The sequence below is a fragment of the Gobio gobio genome (assembly GCF_949357685.1).
Source record: "Gobio gobio genome assembly, chromosome: 23".
NCBI classification, from domain to species: Eukaryota; Metazoa; Chordata; class Actinopteri; order Cypriniformes; family Gobionidae; genus Gobio; species Gobio gobio.
Window position 1 is genome coordinate 419,926 of NC_137119.1, and position 18,715 is coordinate 438,640.

An 18,715-nucleotide genomic window follows, 5' to 3' on the forward strand; every position below is an offset into this window, starting at 1 on the left:
GACGAACAATACACGAACGCTAACACACCGGAAGTAAAGGAGCCGGTTTAGCTTTAAACCGGAAGGAAGGTCGTGTCATATACGCTATTGTTTAACAATATTTCATCTTTAATATGAATGAGTTTGTCTGGAATTTATCATTTTTGCTTTCATATTTTTACGTTGCTTTTATTTGGTTCTTTGTTCAATCTGAGACCATTTTTTTTGTCGTATAGGTCATAGTTTGACTCGAGATTTTTTGCTTAAAGGTTAAGACCCAACTTTATGCATGTTTTGTAAGATTCCCCTCTCCGTTAAACATGTTTTGTTGGACTGTCCTTGGTTAAAACAAGAATTCTCTTTTATCAAGTTATTTCACTTAAAACTTATTTAGTAAGATTATGCATGAAAAGGCTTTGGATATGACGTGTTTGTTTGCTTGGTTTTATTGTATTAATATGATATTTGTATTTTTGTAATTTAATTTTTGCCATGAATATAGCCTTAGCTGATGACATGGCATTAAATAAAACAATCTGTATTCCATTATTTTATTTATATTATTAAAATGTCTGCATAAGAGTAAACTTTAATCGGTGCAAACATTAAACTTTGCTGAAATTAAAAATCTTGATTTGGTCTCTACACTTCGTTCTGGTAACTCTGCTAAACTATAATTACTAAAACTAAAACTGAAACTAAATATATAAAAACTAAATAGAAATGTGTTTACAAAATAACAACTAAACTAAAACTAGCTACATAATTTATAAAACGAACTAAAACTAAACTGAAATTTGTTGCAAAATCGAAAACGATAATAAAATAAAAACTAATTTTAAAAATGCAAAACTATAATAACCTTGCTGTGTTCACACCAAACGTGAATAGAGCGTCAAATCCACGTCTAGTTGGACACTTGAACATTTTGAATCCATTCGCACGTCCACAGCGAATTGGACGCGCATATAAATCGAGCGTTTGAAGTGAAATAGACACGGGTTCAAGTCGCTCCAGGATAAATGTCATAAAACACCATTCTGCCTCTTTCATTTTCATTAAAAAAAAAATATACTAAACATTAATAGCCACACAAATATGGTTCAGGCAACGCACTTTACCATGTGACAGCAGCAAGCAGGCTCCAGGTCCACTTGTGCATATCACGCAAGATGGTCGATTCGCGTGTATTGCGCCACAGGACCTCCAGACGTCAACGTGTCTTTATTGACTTAACATTGAAATCACAGACTCCAGACGTTCTATTTGCAATTGGTGTGAACGCAGCATAAGCTTGTAACACTCTTTCAGTAAAACCCTGCACTATGTTCATTATATGTGGGGAAAAGTCCTGGTATAGGTGGCATGCCTAAATGATCAATGTTGGTTTTATTTTTCATGTATGTTAATTTGGAGTGTTTACATGTGTTTTTTTTTGTCTGAGGGAGAATTAGGGGGATTTTGTTGGCCTCTAAGGACACTTATTGTGATGGGCTGACCTTTAAAGGGGGATGGCGACCATTTTGTGGCACAGGGTGTTCGGTGAGCTGGCATGTTTTTTTTGCTAACAGCTCAGAGTAATGGTAAATGAGACTTAACTCTGGGTAAAAAGAGATTTTGGATAATTGACTTTGGAGCTGTTTCATGTGTGCCCGCTCTGGACTAGGATATACATTTTGGAGTATACTCTGGAGACATTTTACCGCTGAAGGATACCCTATTTTTTCTAAGGCTCTGATCCAGTGGATTTATTCTTTTTTATTCAGTGGACATTGTTTTTTCATCAGGACTTTAAACTTCCTACCTACCACCAAGCAAGAAAAGGACTGTTGAGTATCATTTTTTTTTACTTTTTTGTTTTCCTGGACTTAGAGCTCTTGTGTTGTAAGCAACCAGCCTACTCATGAACTTTTCCTATGTGGACTCATTTATTGACGTATGCAAAGAGAGTCCACAGATATTATCTTGGCAAGTGTCTAGCCTGATTTATATTTTCAAATCTTGTTTTTTGGGGGTCATTGATGTGGTTGGATTCTTTTTTGTGTATTACATACTTTGCATATTATTAAAAGAAAACAATAGTCGAACTCCCCTTGTAATAATGATTCAACCCTTCTTGTAGAGTTTGAAGTTGTTATAAGGTGATTTAGTACCGAAACAATAATACAGTATAACATTATACAGTCTCCCAAACATGAGGCATGTCTGTGAAATTAATTCCACAATGATGACATATGAAACCAGTTCTCTCATACATGAATACTCATGTGGTAGTCCAGGGCATTTTTATACCTAAAATTTTTCCCACAGTGTCCACAAGTAAATGGCTTCTCTCCAGTGTGAACTCTCATGTGCCGGTTAAGGCTTTCTTTTCGGGTGAAACTTTTTCCACACTGTTGGCAAGTGAACGGCTTCTCTCCAGTGTGAATCCTCATGTGGTTTTCAAAATGTTGTTTTTTTGCGAAACTCTTTCCACACTGAGGGCAGGTGTAGGATTTCTGTCCAGAGTGAGTTAACATGTGGCCTTTAAGGTTTCCTTTTAGGTTGAAACTTCTTCCACACTGTTGGCAGGTGTAAGGCTTCTCTCCAGTGTGAATTAGCATGTGCCTGTTAAGGATTCCATTTTCAGCAAAACTTTTTCCACACTGAGGGCAGATGTAAGGCTTCTCTCCAGTGTGAATTAGCATGTGCCTGTTAAGGATTCCATTTTCAGCAAAACTCTTTCCACACTGAGGGCAGGTGTAAGGCTTCTCTCCAGTGTGAATTAGCATGTGCCTGTTAAGGTTTCCTTTTCGGTGGAAACTCTTTCCACACTGTTGGCAGGTGAACTGCTTCTCTCCTGTGTGAATTCTCATGTGTATTTTAAGGATTACTCCTGGAGCGAAACTCTTTCCACACTGTTGGCAGGTACAACCCTTCTCTCCTTTGTGAATTAGCATGTGTCTGTCAAGGTTTCCTTTTAGAGTGAATTTGTTTCCACACTGTTGGCAGGTGAAATTACTTCTAGTTCCCTTATTTTTAGCCTTTTTTTGTGACAAAGTCTTTTCAGGCTGTGAGCAAGTAAATGGCTTCTCTCCTTTGTGAATTAGCATGTGTCTGTCAAGGTTTCCTTTTAGAGTGAATTTGTTTCCACACTGTTGGCAGGTGAAATTACTTCTAGTTCCCTTATTTTTAGCCTTTTTTTGTGACAAAGTCTTTTCAGGCTGTGAGCAAGTAAATGGCTTCTCTCCTTTGTGAATTAGCATGTGTCTGTCAAGGTTTCCTTTTAGAGTGAATTTGTTTCCAAACTGTTGGCAAGTGAACGGCTTCTCTCCAGTGTGAATCCTCATGTGGTTTTCAAAATGTTGTTTTTTAACGAAACTCTTTCCACACTGAGGGCATGTGTAGGGTTGCTCCCCAGAGTGAAGTCTCATGTGTCTGTTAAGTTTTCCTTTTTTTACAAAACTCTTTCCACACTGAGGGCAGGTGTAGGATTTCTGTCCAGAGTGAGTTAACATGTGGCCTTTAAGGTTTCCTTTTAGGTTGAAACTTCTTCCACACTGTTGGCAGGTGTAAGGCTTCTCTCCAGTGTGAATTAGCATGTGCCTGTTAAGGATTCCATTTTCAGCAAAACTTTTTCCACACTGAGGGCAGATGTAAGGCTTCTCTCCAGTGTGAATTAGCATGTGCCTGTTAAGGATTCCATTTTCAGCAAAACTCTTTCCACACTGAGGGCAGGTGTAAGGCTTCTCTCCAGTGTGAATTAGCATGTGCCTGTTAAGGTTTCCTTTTCGGTGGAAACTCTTTCCACACTGTTGGCAGGTGAACTGCTTCTCTCCTGTGTGAATTCTCATGTGTATTTTAAGGCTTACTCCTGGAGCGAAACTCTTTCCACACTGTTGGCAGGTACAACCCTTCTCTCCTTTGTGAATTAGCATGTGTCTGTCGAGGTTTCCTTTTAGAGTGAATTTGTTTCCACACTGTTGGCAGGTGAAATTACTTCTAGTTCCCTTATTTTTAGCCTTTTTTTGTGACAAAGTCTTTTCAGGCTGTGAGCAACTAAAAGGTTTTTCTCCAGTTATGAAATAATCATTCTTAAATTGATCTTTCTCTTCTATTTCATTGAGCACTTCAATCTCCTCTTTCAGCACCATCAGTTCTAAGGTGAAAAGAGACATGCAAATTAACACCAGTTTAATGGCACAAAGCAACAGACAACAGAACATTTAGACATGTAAAGTATCAAAACTAACATACAACTAGATCCTATTCACATGGGCATCACACCAGGGGGTGGGTGGTGGTGTGGGGTTGGGGGGATAGCACACACATTGCTAGTGCGGAGGGCCCAGAAGTTTATGGAGGGGACATTGACATAGAGCACACACGTTTTCTGAAGCCGATCACGAAATTACTGACATAATCTAACACGTTTGTTTTCTTAGAGTCCTCAATGCCTAACATTCTCTCTTTCAGTGGTCCTCTCACAGTACGGCCAAAGACCAGCTCTGATGGGCTGAACTTCAGAGACTCCTGCACCATTTCACGGATTGAGAATAAAAGCAAAGGAACTCCTTTGTCCCACTCAGACCATGTCTCGAGGCAGTATTTCCTAATCATTGCTTTTAAGGTCTGATGGAACCTTTCCAATGAACCCTGACTCTCTGGGTGATAAGCACTGGATATGCGATGTGTAATATTGAGCGACTTAAAGACTTGAGCACACAATTAAGATAGAATATAAGCCCCCTGATCAATCTGGACGTGACCAGTCTCAGTAGAACAAAAATGGTAAAGAACTTTGTTACAACAACTGCTCGGGGTGTGATTTTACGGAGTGGAATTGCTTCCGGGTATCTGGTATCTGTGCACATAATCGTCAATAAAAACCATGGATTAACAATGATGCTGAAACAGAATGGGTTAACATGGAACAGTGCTCTGAACCATTGTCAACACTAGCCTTTATGACACTGTAATGGATGGGCATGATCAAAATGCTCTAGGCACCTTCCCCCTTCCCCTTTGGTTAAACTTGATCACTGGCCCAGCCCAAAGAGTCGCAAACTACCTCTCTTCAAATGCCGTTATCTCCTCTGCTCTCCTGAACGACCTTAGCAGAGACGATACCTGGAACCCTCAAAGGCAGCACAGGAGACCAGACACCAGCCATTTGGGCAAAGACTAGAGACAAACTTCCAGTACACAAAGGACATTGACTCTATCTTTACTCACAATCAAATGACATTGACTCTATCTTTACTCACAATCAATCTCTCCCAACTGTATATACTATGTATCCTGCATTTTATGCATGTCCTTTTATATTAGCCTAGTTATGATTCTTTAGTTATATTAGTGCAACTTCAAATGCTGATATCCAAAGATGATCTATCATTGATTCAGGGCTCTCAAGTTTTGAACTGAGTTCAGAGTGAGATTTTGGCGACGGCAGCAGGGGTTTGGGTGGGGACGAGGTTCTGTAATAAAACTTAAACTTTGCGTTTAATAAACAAAATACATTTTTGAAATGAAGAGAGCATGAGTGCAAGCAAAACAGTCTGTTCCCAGAATCCACAGCCTTTGTTGTTATTGTGAGTGTACACAAATAAAAGTAGACAGTTTATGGTGTATAATTATTTCTTGCACGTATCTGTATGGATTCACATTTACATTTACATTTATTCATTTAGCAGACGCTTTTATCCAAAGCGACTTACAACTGAGGAGTACAGGAAGTGATCCGCCATGAGGAGGCAGCAAAACACAGAAAGTGCCTGAAGTACTAAGTTTTGGACATCGCACAGAGCATCACACACTAGGGCAGGGAAGAAGCAGAGGAAAATAGAAGGAAAAGGAAAGTTTTTTTTATATAAGGTTAAGTGCTCGCGGAAGAGGTGAGTTTTCAGTTGTCGTTTGAATGCTGTCAGTGATTCTGCAATTCGGATGGAGGTGGGAAGATCGTTCCACCAGCAGGGAACGGTGAATGTGAATGTTCTGGAGAGGGATTTTCTGCCTCTCTGTGATGGTACCGTTGCTCCTTAGCTGAGTGAAGGCTTCTGGTGGGGGTGTAGACTTGTAGGACCGAGTCAAAGTATGCAGGAGCGGAGCTCGTGGTGGATCTGTAAGTGAACGGAAGTGCCTTTAACTTGATGCGAGCAGCGAGCGGTAGCCAGTGCAGTGAGATGAAGAGTGGTGTGACGTGGGCCTTTTTGGGTTCGTTGAAGACAAGACGTGCTGCTGCATTCTGGATCATTCGAAGTGTTTTGATCGTACATGATGGAAGTCCAGCCAGAAGCGCATTGCAGTAGTCAAGCCTAGAAATGACCAGGGCCTGGACGAGAAGTTGTGTTGCATGCTCTGTTAAAAAAGGTCTGATCTTCCTGACGTTGTGGAGCGCAAACCTGCATGAGCGAGCTGTCTTTGAAATGTGGTCTTTGAAGGACAGCTGGTCGTCAAAGATTACGCCAAGGTTTCTGACCGACCATGAAGGGGTGATCCGAGAAGAACCTAGCTGGATGGTGAAGTTATGTTGTATTGTCGGATTGGCCGGGAAGACGAGCAGTTCAGTCTTTGCCAGGTTGAGCTGCAGGTGATGTTTTTTCATCCATGCCGAGATGTCCGCCAGACATTCTTGCAGCTACTGTGGGGTCGTCTGGTTGGAATGAAAGGTAGAGCTGAGTGTCATCAGCATAGCAGTGGTATGAGAAGCCATGTGCCTGTATGATGGGACCTAATGAAGTAGTGTAAATGGAGAAAAGGAGAGGTCCAAGCACTGAACCCTGAGGAACCCCTGTGGTCAGCTGATGTGCTTTGGATACCTCCCCTCTCCAGGCAACCTTGAAAGACTTACCTGTGAGATAAGACTCAAACCAGTGGAGTGGAATCCCTGTGATGCCCAGTGATGAAAGGGTGGACAGAAGAATCTGATGATTGACTGTGTCAAAGGCAGCAGATAGATCGAGCAGGACGAGGACTGATGATTTGGAGTCAGCTTTAGCTATCCGCAGGGCTTCAGTGACCGACAGTAATGCAGTCTCTGTGGAGTGGCCCCTTTTGAAACCTGATTGGTTGATGTCCAACTGATTATTCTGTGAGAGGAAGGATGAAACCTGATTGAAAACCACTCGTTCAAATGTTTTCACTATGAATGGTAGGAGAGAGACAGGTCTGTAGTTATCTATGAGTGAAGAGTTTAATGTGGGTTTCTTAAGCAGTGGGGTTACCCGTACCTGCTTGAAAGTGGTAGGGAAGATGCCGGTGCTGAGAGATGTGTTGATGATGTGTGTGAGTGCTGGTAGGAGTGTAGGAGAGATGTGTTGATGATGTGTGTGAGCGCTGGTAGGAGAGATGTGTTGATGATGTGTGTGAGCGCTGGTAGGAGTGCAGGAGAGATGTGTTGATGATGTGTGTGAGCGCTGGTAGGAGTGTAGGAGAGATTTGTTGATGATGTGTGTGAGTGCTGGTAGGAGTGTAGGAGAGATGTGTTGATGATGTGTGTGAGTGCTGGTAGGAGTGTAGGAGAGATGTGTTGATGATGTGTGTGAGTGCTGGTAGGAGTGTAGGAGAGATGTGTTGATGATGTGTGTGAGTGCTGGTAGGAGTGTAGGAGAGATGTGTTGATGATGTGTGTGAGTGCTGGTAGGAGTGTAGGAGAGATGTGTTGATGATGTGTGTGAGTGCTGGTAGGAGTGTAGGAGAGATGTGTTGATGATGTGTGTGAGTGCTGGTAGGAGTGTAGGAGAGATGTGTTGATGATGTGTGTGAGTGCTGGTAGGAGTGTAGGAGAGATGTGTTGATGATGTGTGTGAGTGCTGGTAGGAGTGTAGGAGAGATGTGTTGATGATGTGTGTGAGTGCTGGTAGGAGTGTAGGAGAGATGTGTTGATGATGTGTGTGAGTGCTGGTAGGAGTGTAGGAGAGATGTGTTGATGATGTGTGTGAGTGCTGGTAGGAGTGTAGGAGAGATGTGTTGATGATGTGTGTGAGTGCTGGTAGGAGTGTAGGAGAGATGTGTTGATGATGTGTGTGAGTGCTGGTAGGAGTGTAGGAGAGATGTGTTGATGATGTGTGTCAACTTTATTTATATAGCGCTTTTAACAATGTAGATTGTTTCAAAGCAGCTTTACAGTGTTAAACAGGAAAATAATGCAGCATAATTTTATTCAGCTGTATAGCCATTCTGGAAAAATTTCAAGTATCATACAGTGACAGTGTGGGCTTTAGATTAATAATTTGATCAGTAATTTAGTTTAAATGGTTAATTTAGTTTATTATTTAGATATATTTCGATGTTTAGTTGAAAAATTTAGTGTGTGTGAGCGCTGGTAGGAGTGTAGGAGAGATGTGTTGATGATGTGTGTGTGAGCGCTGGTAGGAGTGTAGGAGAGATGTGCTGATGATGTGTGTGAGCGCTGGTAGGAGTGTAGGAGAGATGTGTTGATGATGTGTGAGTGCTGGTAGGAGTGTAGGAGAGATGTGTTGATGTGTGTGAGTGCTGGTAGGAGTGTAGGAGAGATGTGTTGATGATGTGTGTGAGTGCTGGTAGGAGTGTAGTAGAGATGTGTTGATGATGTGTGTGAGTGCTGGTAGGAGTGTAGTAGAGATGTGTTGATGATGTGTGTGAGTGCTGGTAGGAGTGTAGGAGAGATGTGTTGATGATGTGTGTGAGTGCTGGTAGGAGAGATGTGTTGATGATGTGTGTGAGCGCTGGTAGGAGTGTAGGAGAGATGTGTTGATGATGTGTGTGAGCGCTGGTAGGAGTGTAGGAGAGATGTGTTGATGATGTGTGTGAGCGCTGGTAGGAGTGTAGGAGAGATGTGTTGATGATGTGTGTGAGTGCTGGTAGGAGTGTAGGAGAGATGTGTTGATGATGTGTGTGAGTGCTGGTAGGAGTGTAGGAGAGATGTGTTGATGATGTGTGTGAGTGCTGGTAGGAGTGTAGGAGAGATGTGTTGATGATGTGTGTGAGTGCTGGTAGGAGTGTAGGAGAGATGTGTTGATGATGTGTGTGAGTGCTGGTAGGAGTGTAGGAGAGATGTGTTGATGATGTGCGTGAGTGCTGGTAGGAGTGTTGGAGAGATGTGTTGATGATGTGTGTGAGTGCTGGTAGGAGTGTTGGAGAGATGTGTTGATGATGTGTGTGAGTGCTGGTAGGAGAGATGTGTTGATGATGTGTGTGAGCGCTGGTAGGAGTGTAGGAGAGATGTGTTGATGATGTGTGTGAGCGCTGGTAGGAGTGTAGGAGAGATGTGTTGATGATGTGTGTGAGCGCTGGTAGGAGTGTAGGAGAGATGTGTTGATGATGTGTGTGAGTGCTGGTAGGAGTGTAGGAGAGATGTGTTGATGATGTGTGTGAGTGCTGGTAGGAGTGTAGGAGAGATGTGTTGATGATGTGTGTGAGTGCTGGTAGGAGTGTAGGAGAGATGTGTTGATGATGTGTGTGAGTGCTGGTAGGAGTGTAGGAGAGATGTGTTGATGATGTGCGTGAGTGCTGGTAGGAGTGTTGGAGAGATGTGTTGATGATGTGTGTGAGTGCTGGTAGGAGTGTTGGAGAGATGTGTTGATGATGTGCGTGAGTGCTGGTAGGAGTGTTGGAGAGATGTGTTGATGATGTGCGTGAGTGCTGGTAGGAGTGTTGGAGAGATGTGTTGATGATGTGTGTGAGTGCTGGTAGGAGTGTAGGAGAGATGTGTTGATGATGTGCGTGAGTGCTGGTAGGAGTGTAGGAGAGATGTGTTGATGATGTGCGTGAGTGCTGGTAGGAGTGTAGGAGAGATGTGTTGATGATGTGTGTGAGTGCTGGTAGGAGTGTAGGAGAGATGTGTTGATGATGTGTGTGAGTGCTGGTAGGAGTGTAGGAGAGATGTGTTGATGATGTGTGTGAGTGCTGGTAGGAGTGTAGGAGAGATGTGTTGATGATGTGTGTGAGTGCTGGTAGGAGTGTAGGAGAGATGTGTTGATGATGTGTGTGAGTGCTGGTAGGAGTGTAGGAGAGATGTGTTGATGATGTGTGTGAGTGCTGGTAGGAGTGTAGGAGAGATGTGTTGATGATGTGTGTGAGTGCTGGTAGGAGTGTAGGAGAGATGTGTTGATGATGTGTGTGAGTGCTGGTAGGAGTGTAGGAGAGATGGTTTGAAGGAGATGTGAAGGGATGGGATCTAGAGGACAGGTGGTAGGATGGCTGGAGAGGACAAGTTTAGATACTTCTGCCTCAGTGAGTGTAGTGAATGAGGAAATGATGATCAGCTGTGGGATTGGCTGATGTAAAATCCTGTGTGTGGGGGGATAAGAACTGACGGATGGATGTTGTTTTGTTTGTGAAGAAATGGGCAAAGTCATCGGCAGATAAGGAGGTGGTGGGAGGAGGTGGAGGAGGACAGAGCAGAGAGTTGAAAGTTCTGAAGAGTGTGCGTGAGTTTGAGGTGCTGTTGATTTTGTTGTGGAAGTATGAAGATTTAGCTGCATGGACTTCACCTGAAAAGGATGAGAGCAGAGACTGATATTTTCTCAGGTCAGACGGGTCGGTTGATTTAAGCCATTTCCTCTCTTCTGCCCTGAGTTTGGTCCGGTGTTCACAAAGGGCATCAGATAGCCAAGGTTAGAGGGAGTAGCTCGTGCTGGCCTAGAAGACAGATACTATCTAGACAAGAAGTTAAAGTGGAGCATAAAGTGTTTGTAGCAGTGTTAATATCCATAGTGGAGAATTGTGTGGATGAGGGAAGAGAAGATGACACAGTTTAGGTTTCGCCTAAAAGTAACTGGTAGAGGGGCTGGTGGTGCCTGAGTAGTAAGTTGTAGATTAAATGCGATGAAATAGTGATCTGAGATGTGAAGTGGTTTGACCAAAATGTTATCTGTAGTGCAGTTGCGTGTGTAGATGAGGTCAAGTTGGTTGCCGTATTTGTGGGTATGTGTGGTGTTGAGGTGGGTGAGATCAAATGAGGCTAGGAGGGAGTGGAAGTCTGCAGCATACGGTTTGTTGATGTGAATGTTAAAGTCACCGAGGACTATAAGTGGACGGCCATCCTCTGGGAATGAGGACAGCAGCAGATCCAACTCCTCAACAAATGTGCCTAATTGGCCAGGGTTGCGGTAAATGACTATAATATGGGTTGTAATGGGAGATGTAACTGTAATCGCATGGTATTCAAATGAGTTGTTGTTGCATAGAGAGGTGTGTGTTGAGTATTTCCAATTGTTAGAAATGAGAAGACCTGTGCCTCCACCCCTCCCAGTGTGGCGAGGGGTGTGAGAGAAAGAGAAGTTGTTAGAGAGAGCATTAGGTGTTGCTGAGTCTTCTGGACGGATCCAAGTCTCAGTTAAGGCCAAGATATTAAGAGCGGATTGAGTGGCAAAGGCTGGAATGAAGTCAGCTTTGTTGACAGCTGACTGACAGTTCCATCGCCCCACAGAAAAAGAGGAAGGAGCATTAACAGAGGAGGGAATAGGACGCAGATTAGCAGTGTTGCGCTGCCTTCGGAGTGTAGTAGAGGAACGTGGTCGAGAGACAACGGGAATGTCCTGAAAGCACATGGTAAGAGAGAGGAAAGAGAAAGGGAAAACTAGGGTGCCTTACCGGTGGCCTCTTCGGAAGAGTCGATGTCTTTACCCGACTCGGGCTTCACATGAGGAGGCTGAACGCTCCCGTTAACGAGTGTATTAAATAGATGCTAATCACTACAGTCAGAACAGGTGAGGACGCTTTTGTAAATCGCCCAAACAATCAAGGGAACAGCCTGTCAATGGCTCAGCTCAAAAGAGAAACTATGACTCACTAGCAGTGCGAATATCCAGCAATAGCAATAACAATTGAGTGCGGGCGGCAAAAACAGCCCTGGTTATAATTCAAATACAATTATCTTAAAGCTACACTGTGTAACTTTTTTAGTTTATTCTTAGCTAAAAACACTTAGTTCTTTCAAAAATATATGTGCTCATTAATGTATATTTACTTCTTTCAAGTAATGAAGTATTCTCGTAAGTTTATAATATGCCATTGAAAATACATACGGGTGAGGGGTTCGAATGCGGGTTGCCATGTTGCCCCTCCATCTTGAAAGTACATTAGCCAAAGAGGGACATACCCGTAAATTCAAGCTTCGCCTTTGGCGTTTTAACACTCGATGGCACCGTGTCCAATGTGGACGAGGTCGAACTGGAAGTCATGTTAATCTTGGACTAAATCGGCCACCGTAGGAGTTAAAACGAAATCGGAATTGAGAGGAAGAGAAACTAATATTCACTGGATGGTCATATACCTTTTCACCACTAGATGGGGGAAAATATCACAGTGTAGCTTTAACCAGTAAAATTATAAATAGAAAAATAACTACAAAATCGAAATGTATCCACTTGTTAGCGTGTAATACGCTGAGCAAATCCAGCAAACTGAGTATTCAGAAAAAACACTTACACACGGCTTCAATTCGCTCCTTCACTGTCGGCTTCTCCATGGATAAAAATGACGGAGTATTGTGAGTTGTTTCCGCTGTCATAAAGGAAAAAATGCACTGGCGCTTTCGTTGGACAGAGGGTTAAAGAAAACGTAGCCTATTTAGTTTCATAGTTAGGATATGTTTAAATATTAGCCTATAACAGTATTTTTTATGAACTAATCGTCTGTATATTTAATAAATAAGAAGCAAACCAAATTCGTCAGGAATGGATTGACGTGCGTAACTTTTTTCCTGTTTCCTTAACACAATTAAACAGAATTGTCAAATATTCGGGCTCTTGTTATACGAGCAGAACTAAACTTTGTTTTGGGGAAATATAAGATTATTGACCACTTCTACAGTCTATAGGCCTTATAGAGAGAAGCGCTAGAGCACAGGAGCGTAATGGAGATTCCAAAGCGCTCTTCTTTAGTCAGAACCACAGAGAGCGATCGCGGACACGTCCATCCTATCCACCAAAACTTTTTACAATGCAACCAGATATTTAAAGCGCATCAAGCTATTAAAATCTCTATTATGTAAGCACAGACGATATAACAGCATATTAGTCAGTAATTTTAATTAGGTTAAATGAAAATAAGCCCATAATTTCCTCACCCCCAAGTCATCCGAGGTGTATATGACATTCTTCTTTTGTAATGACGTTATGTTACAAAAGTCCAGGCTAATCCAAGCTTTAGAATTGGATTAATAGTTGCTCTGTTTTTGAAGTCCATAAAAAGTGCATCTGTCCATCATATACAGGGTTTTTCCTGGGTCAAAAATGGTCTTCGGTGGTGGCTGACAGACATGGTCATCCATACACACACACAAATGCACAGTAAAAAAAAAAAAAAACCTACCCACGTGATCTGCAAGCTCAATACAGACAATAAATTTGAGATAAATTCAAAGAAAGTTTGTAACTTTTGCTTATCTTATTTTGATACCTTGATGTTTGTTTTTGTTCCTCATTTTTACACTATTTACTGATAATTGTTTTGGTAATCATATCAATATTAAAAAATAAACAAATAGCCTAATTTTCTGCCATATACAATCAGCTAGCTAACAACAAATTTGTTCTGGGTTCACCTCACTCCAGTCTAAACTAAATGACTGTAGGCTATTTATTTTACTACACATTGTCCACATAAATAAGCTGAAAGACTGTTGATAATTAAAAATAATTCTTACTATCCACTCTTGCTAAATTGGGTGAGCACACTTGTGTTCTCATTTCAGGTGTTGTTCTGAGTAAATTAATAAACTGATTGGTGAGTTCAGTGTTGGACAGATCAGTTGTTCTAACCAGTCGTTAAAATGATTCGGTTCAAAGGAGTCATTAGGTCGTGAATCAGACATTAGCAGACGCGTTGTGTGTGAATCCCGTCTTTAGAACATCGCGAAAGATTTGTCAACACAGAGAAAACACTTCATAACCGAATATAATTTGTTTCCTGTTTATTGAAAGTATGCTTTATGTCAGCTGGTCAGAGAATCAGTCAATGTTTTTTGAGCGAATTTCACACCCAGCGGTAATTAAAGGAAAACCTCGTCTGATAGCGCCACGTGCAACATGGATTTGGTCTTCCGACCTTTTGATTTTGATTAACGTAATATGTGAAACATTAGAAAGCTAAGAATGCTTATTTTGAAGACAGAGAGAGTGCGAGCGGGAGGAGCTCTGATCGTTCTCTCTGACACTCATGTTGCCTTCACATGCTATCGGAATTATCGTAAATACGAGTTTCCCAGGTAAAAATTGCACATGAGCGCCCTCTGATGTCGTGTTTACCACTGGGAAGTTCGGAAATAATTTTGATACCCCAATTCCCGAGATGGGTGTGTCATAAGCTTTAAACATGGTGGCGGGGAGAACTAGACCTACTGCGGCCGCCAAAAAAAAACTGATATAAAACTGAAAAACCCTGATATAACTGCTCCACGCAGCTCTGGGGTGTTAATAAAGGCCTTCTGAAGCAAATCGATGCGTTTGTGTAAGAAAAATATCCATATTTAAAAGGTCCTGTTCTTCGTGATCCCATTTTTCAAACTTTAGTTAGTGTGTAATGTTGCTGTTAGAGCATATATTATACCTGTAAAATTATAAAGCTCAAAGTTCAAAGCCAAGTGAGATATTTAATTTAACAGAAGTTCCCTTTCAAAGCCTACAGCGAACGGCCGGTTTGGACTACATCCTGGTACTTCCTGCTTTAATTACGTCAGTAGAGCAGTTTGTCGACTAAACTCCGCCCACAAGAGTACGCGAAAAAGGGGCCGTGGTCTTGTTGCTCCTGCGTGGAGAAGAGGAAGTGTTGCGTTCGGTTGCGTTTGTATAGTTTGTTTGCTGCCATGTCGTCGAGACGCTGTTATTTTCATCCCGGAGTCAAGTCACCTTTGTTCGGCCTTCCCAGGGACGCTGTACTTAGAGATCATTGAGCGCATGCATCCCCGTTATGGTGAGAGGCGCGACCTTTCCGGGCAACGTGCGCTAAGCTGCTGTCGAATCACAACACGGGAACCGCTGGCACAATCAGAACTCGTTACGTGTTTCTGAAGGAGGGACTTCATAGAACAGGGAAATCTTTCAAGCCGTTTTGAGGACAGTGAAAACAGCGGAATACAGATCAGTACATTGTGTTTTTTACACGCGAAACATGAACACATGTTATATTGCACACTGTAAACACAATCAAAGCTTCAAAAAAACACGAAAAACGGGACCTTTAAAACTTTATCAAGTAAACTTTCGGCCTCCGCCTTCTGTGTAAAAGTGTTGAATGTTGAAAGTGAAACTCCAGATGTGTGTGTGACGTCATGACGAGTGGAGCTGAGCGTTAGTCTTTCCATCCGCAGGAGAACTTTACACACTTTCTCCAGAAACTGAACAGGGAAGGCGGAGGCCGAAAGTTTACTTGATAAAGATTTAAATATGGATATTTTTCTTACACAAACTCATCGATTCGCTTCAGAAGGCCTTTATTAACACCCCAGAGCCGCGTGGAGCAGGACTTGGCCTCCGAATTCCCCAGATCTCAATCCAATCGAGCATCTGTTGGATGAGCTGAACAAACAAGTCCGATCCATGGAGGCCCCACCTCACAGGACTTAAAGGATCTGCTGCTAACATCTTACCACAGCACACCATCAGGGGTCTAGAGGAGGCCATGCCTCGATGACAGCAAAATGGGGACCAACACAATATTAGGCCATAATTCAGCTTTAAGAATGAAACCAACCTGTGTGTTCCTCAGTTCCACTCTGAATGTTTCCTCAATCTTCACGTCTTCACTCTCCTCTTTAATAAACTCCATCTTTATAATAGTGTCTCACGAGGATCTCAGTCGCTCAGAGTGTTTGTCCTGTTTAAGATGAGAATAATTCACAGAAAGAAAAATTAATCCAAAATATCTCCTAGTTCAGTAGACAGTGCTCTGGTAAGAGAGTGAGTTTGTTCGTTTTTTTTATAATAATTTTTAAATTTCAAAATGACAGAATTCAACAGCAGAATTTACAGAATTTATTTCTTGACACATATTTTCACATTTTGTAAGCAAACTTAACAATTGAAATAAAAAGAAACAAAAAAGTTGAATTTAAAATGAAATGGCATCACAAACTAAATTAATTTCACACATTTTCGAAAATGAGCAAAATTTGGTTTTAAATTACTCCATTTAGTTTGATGAATATGACGTTTTCTTAATAACAACAACAAATCAATAATACATATTTTTGTTTTTGAAAAGTCATATTCATTTGAATGAAGTAAAACAGATTTCAGACTAGTTTCAGTTCATTTGAACACTTCGACATCAAGACATCTCATATGTGAGTTTCTCAGGATATATTCTGTCAACAATGTTAAATTTCTCTTTTTTGGTTTTATTTGTTACACAATACCCACAACAACAACAAAAAACATATGAAACCAAACTAATTTAGATGGAGGAGAAGAGATTTAAACAAAAAGAGATCTAATCGATTAATTACTGCATTTATTATCAATTAAAGAAAAATGTTTCAAGACTTAATTATTAAAAAATAATTGCTCTGTTGAATATTTTCCCAAACCATTTATTTAAGTAACTTGGTGGTATCAATGTTTTTTCTAAGATGCAGTTTTGACAAAACACCTCTTCATGTATCAAATTTTGATGAATGATTATGAATGACAATAACTGTTACATTCGCATATTATATTTTATGAATAGGTAAACAAATTAAAAGTGTTGAGAAGCAGCTGAGGGCTGTCATTTTTAATATTTGACTTTATTTACCTCAGGAATGTTTACTATGGAGCTGCACTTGGGAAAGAAAGTGCACAAGATGAGACGCTTCAAACACCATTGAGTAAGAATAGCCTACATTTATACATATATTTAACCAAATCAAAATGTATTTGAATATTGAATGACAGGTGCAGCTTCAAATCGATTTATAGTCAATACAGGTAACTTATATATCTGTAAACTATTAAAACTAATGGTTTTGATTATATTTTTTAGATACATAGGCTAATGTGTGTTTTGTAAATGTATATGCTTATTATGTGGTTTTAAATTATAAAGTAAATTACAATATTAATTTGTTATATGACGGTTTGCCCATCTCTATCCTTCTGTCACTCGTGAGTTTATTCTGTTACTTTACTCACACAACACTGATACATGTTAGATAAAGCAATGCAGTGTTATATTTATTAATATATCGTTCATTTAGCTTCGCTTTAAACACTTTAAACGCTTAAAACAAACCTTTCTCCAGCAGAATCACAACGGATGCGGGAGCGCGGCGCGGCCTTATGACGTCACGCAACCACACCAAAATAAAAGTCCCCTTCACACTCCGCTGAGTCTAAAATCAGTGAATGGACATTTATTTCGAAAAAAATCTATTTCAAAAATAAAAAAGTTAACAAAAGTTAAATGTATTGGTGAAATGCATTTAATATCACAATTGTAAATTGATAACACAGTTCACATTGAGAGTTAATCCCAGCAAACACATTTACATTGTGGCAACATATGTGGCACGTTGCATTTCTACTATGGCAACGTCTCTGTCTATGTGCTGACCTTTTATGCTAGATATAGATATTCCCCATTTAGCTTGTTTTGTGGTCCATTTTTAATGTCAGACATTATATTTTTTATATAGGCCTATTGTTTATCCTTATTAGCATATATAGCTGGTCTTCATAAAATGTAATTTAGTTACTCGAATCTAATTGGCCAAGAGGCCACATGTTTTGGAACAATCACATATAATACTTTGTCAAATCTTCTCCTAACCAGGCCTGGTGTGTGTTTAAGGGTCTCTGCAATATGGCATCAGCATCCATACTGGCTGTGGTTTCATTATTGCCTCTAAAATGTTCAATTTTGAGCACAATTTTGATATTAAATCAAAGATCTTTAAAATGACAGTAATATATGCAAAGACTGTTAATAATTTTTTTACTCAGTGGAACTCGAAAAACAAAGTTCTTCAAGTTTCCTCTTCCTCCCTTTGACACTGTACTAAATAATACATGAATAAAGTTCATATATCTCACACTGAGCGTTTCATGAGACATTCTTGTATGATATAATAGTTGTTAGTTAATTGAAGACTCAAAGCCATGTCAATATCATATCATACGGCCCACTCGATATAACTTCATATTCTTAAAGGTCCAGTTCTTCGTGATCCCATTCTTCAAAGTTTAGTTAGTGTGTAATGTTGCTGTTAGAGCATAAATAATACCTGTAAAACTTGTTACGTATTTCTGAAGGAGGGACTTCATAGAACAAGGAAATCCTCAAGCCGTTTTTAGGACAGTGAAAACAGCGGAATACAGATCAGTAAATTGTGTGAAAAAATCTGTGTTTTTTTATGTTATATTGCACACTGTAAACTGTAAACACAATCAAAGCTTAAAAAACAGGAAAAACGGGACCTTTAATATGCAATGCAAACTGGCAAGAGGCGCTTGAAAATGGCATCAAAACAGCGCCAGAGGAGAATGTCAAAATAAAAGTCTCTAAAATGTTTACAGCAGAATTCAGCAAATATTGCTCAAAGAAAAAACGGAATAAAACAGCAAATACAATAGAAAGGATTTTAGTGAAAAAAAGCAATGTATTACATTCATAATTAATTACACCCACACTTCAGAGGCAGTCATTTGTCTCATCATTCGCCGCACATTTCCCCATAGTTTGGTCCTCCAAGTGCAGAAAGATATTGAACCTAAATTTAAATGAAATTCTAATCATATGCAAATACACATTACAGTTCAGCTCCTCTAATGAAAGTAAGTCAGATAACTGACCA

General features: G+C 40.6%; 1 protein-coding gene across 2 annotated transcripts; it reads right to left on the bottom strand.

Annotated features, from left to right (window-relative positions):
• Window positions 1-2,099: 2,099 nt before the first annotated feature.
• Window positions 2,100-18,333, bottom strand: LOC307119529 (uncharacterized protein). Of its 2 annotated transcripts, none has more exons than XM_079805859.1 (3): window positions 17,155-17,213; window positions 15,637-15,759; window positions 2,100-4,117 (listed from the first exon to the last, which is right to left on the bottom strand). In XM_079805859.1, exon 3 carries the CDS (start codon window positions 4,110-4,112, stop codon window positions 2,229-2,231), a length of 1,884 nt encoding a protein of 627 aa, XP_079661985.1. In that variant the 5' UTR covers window positions 4,113-4,117; window positions 15,637-15,759; window positions 17,155-17,213; the 3' UTR covers window positions 2,100-2,228. The 2 variants fall into 2 exon arrangements, with proteins under 2 accessions (XP_079661985.1, XP_079661986.1); XM_079805860.1 differs by lacking the exon at window positions 17,155-17,213 and adding an exon at window positions 18,146-18,333 and having other exon boundaries at window positions 2,106-4,117.
• Window positions 18,334-18,715: the final 382 nt, after the last annotated feature.

What these genes read in the sequence shown, in the direction of transcription:
- LOC307119529 (XM_079805859.1), bottom strand. Translation starts at nt 4,112, where the DNA reads ATGGTGCTGAAAGAGGAGATTGAAGTGCTCAATGAAATAGAAGAGAAA.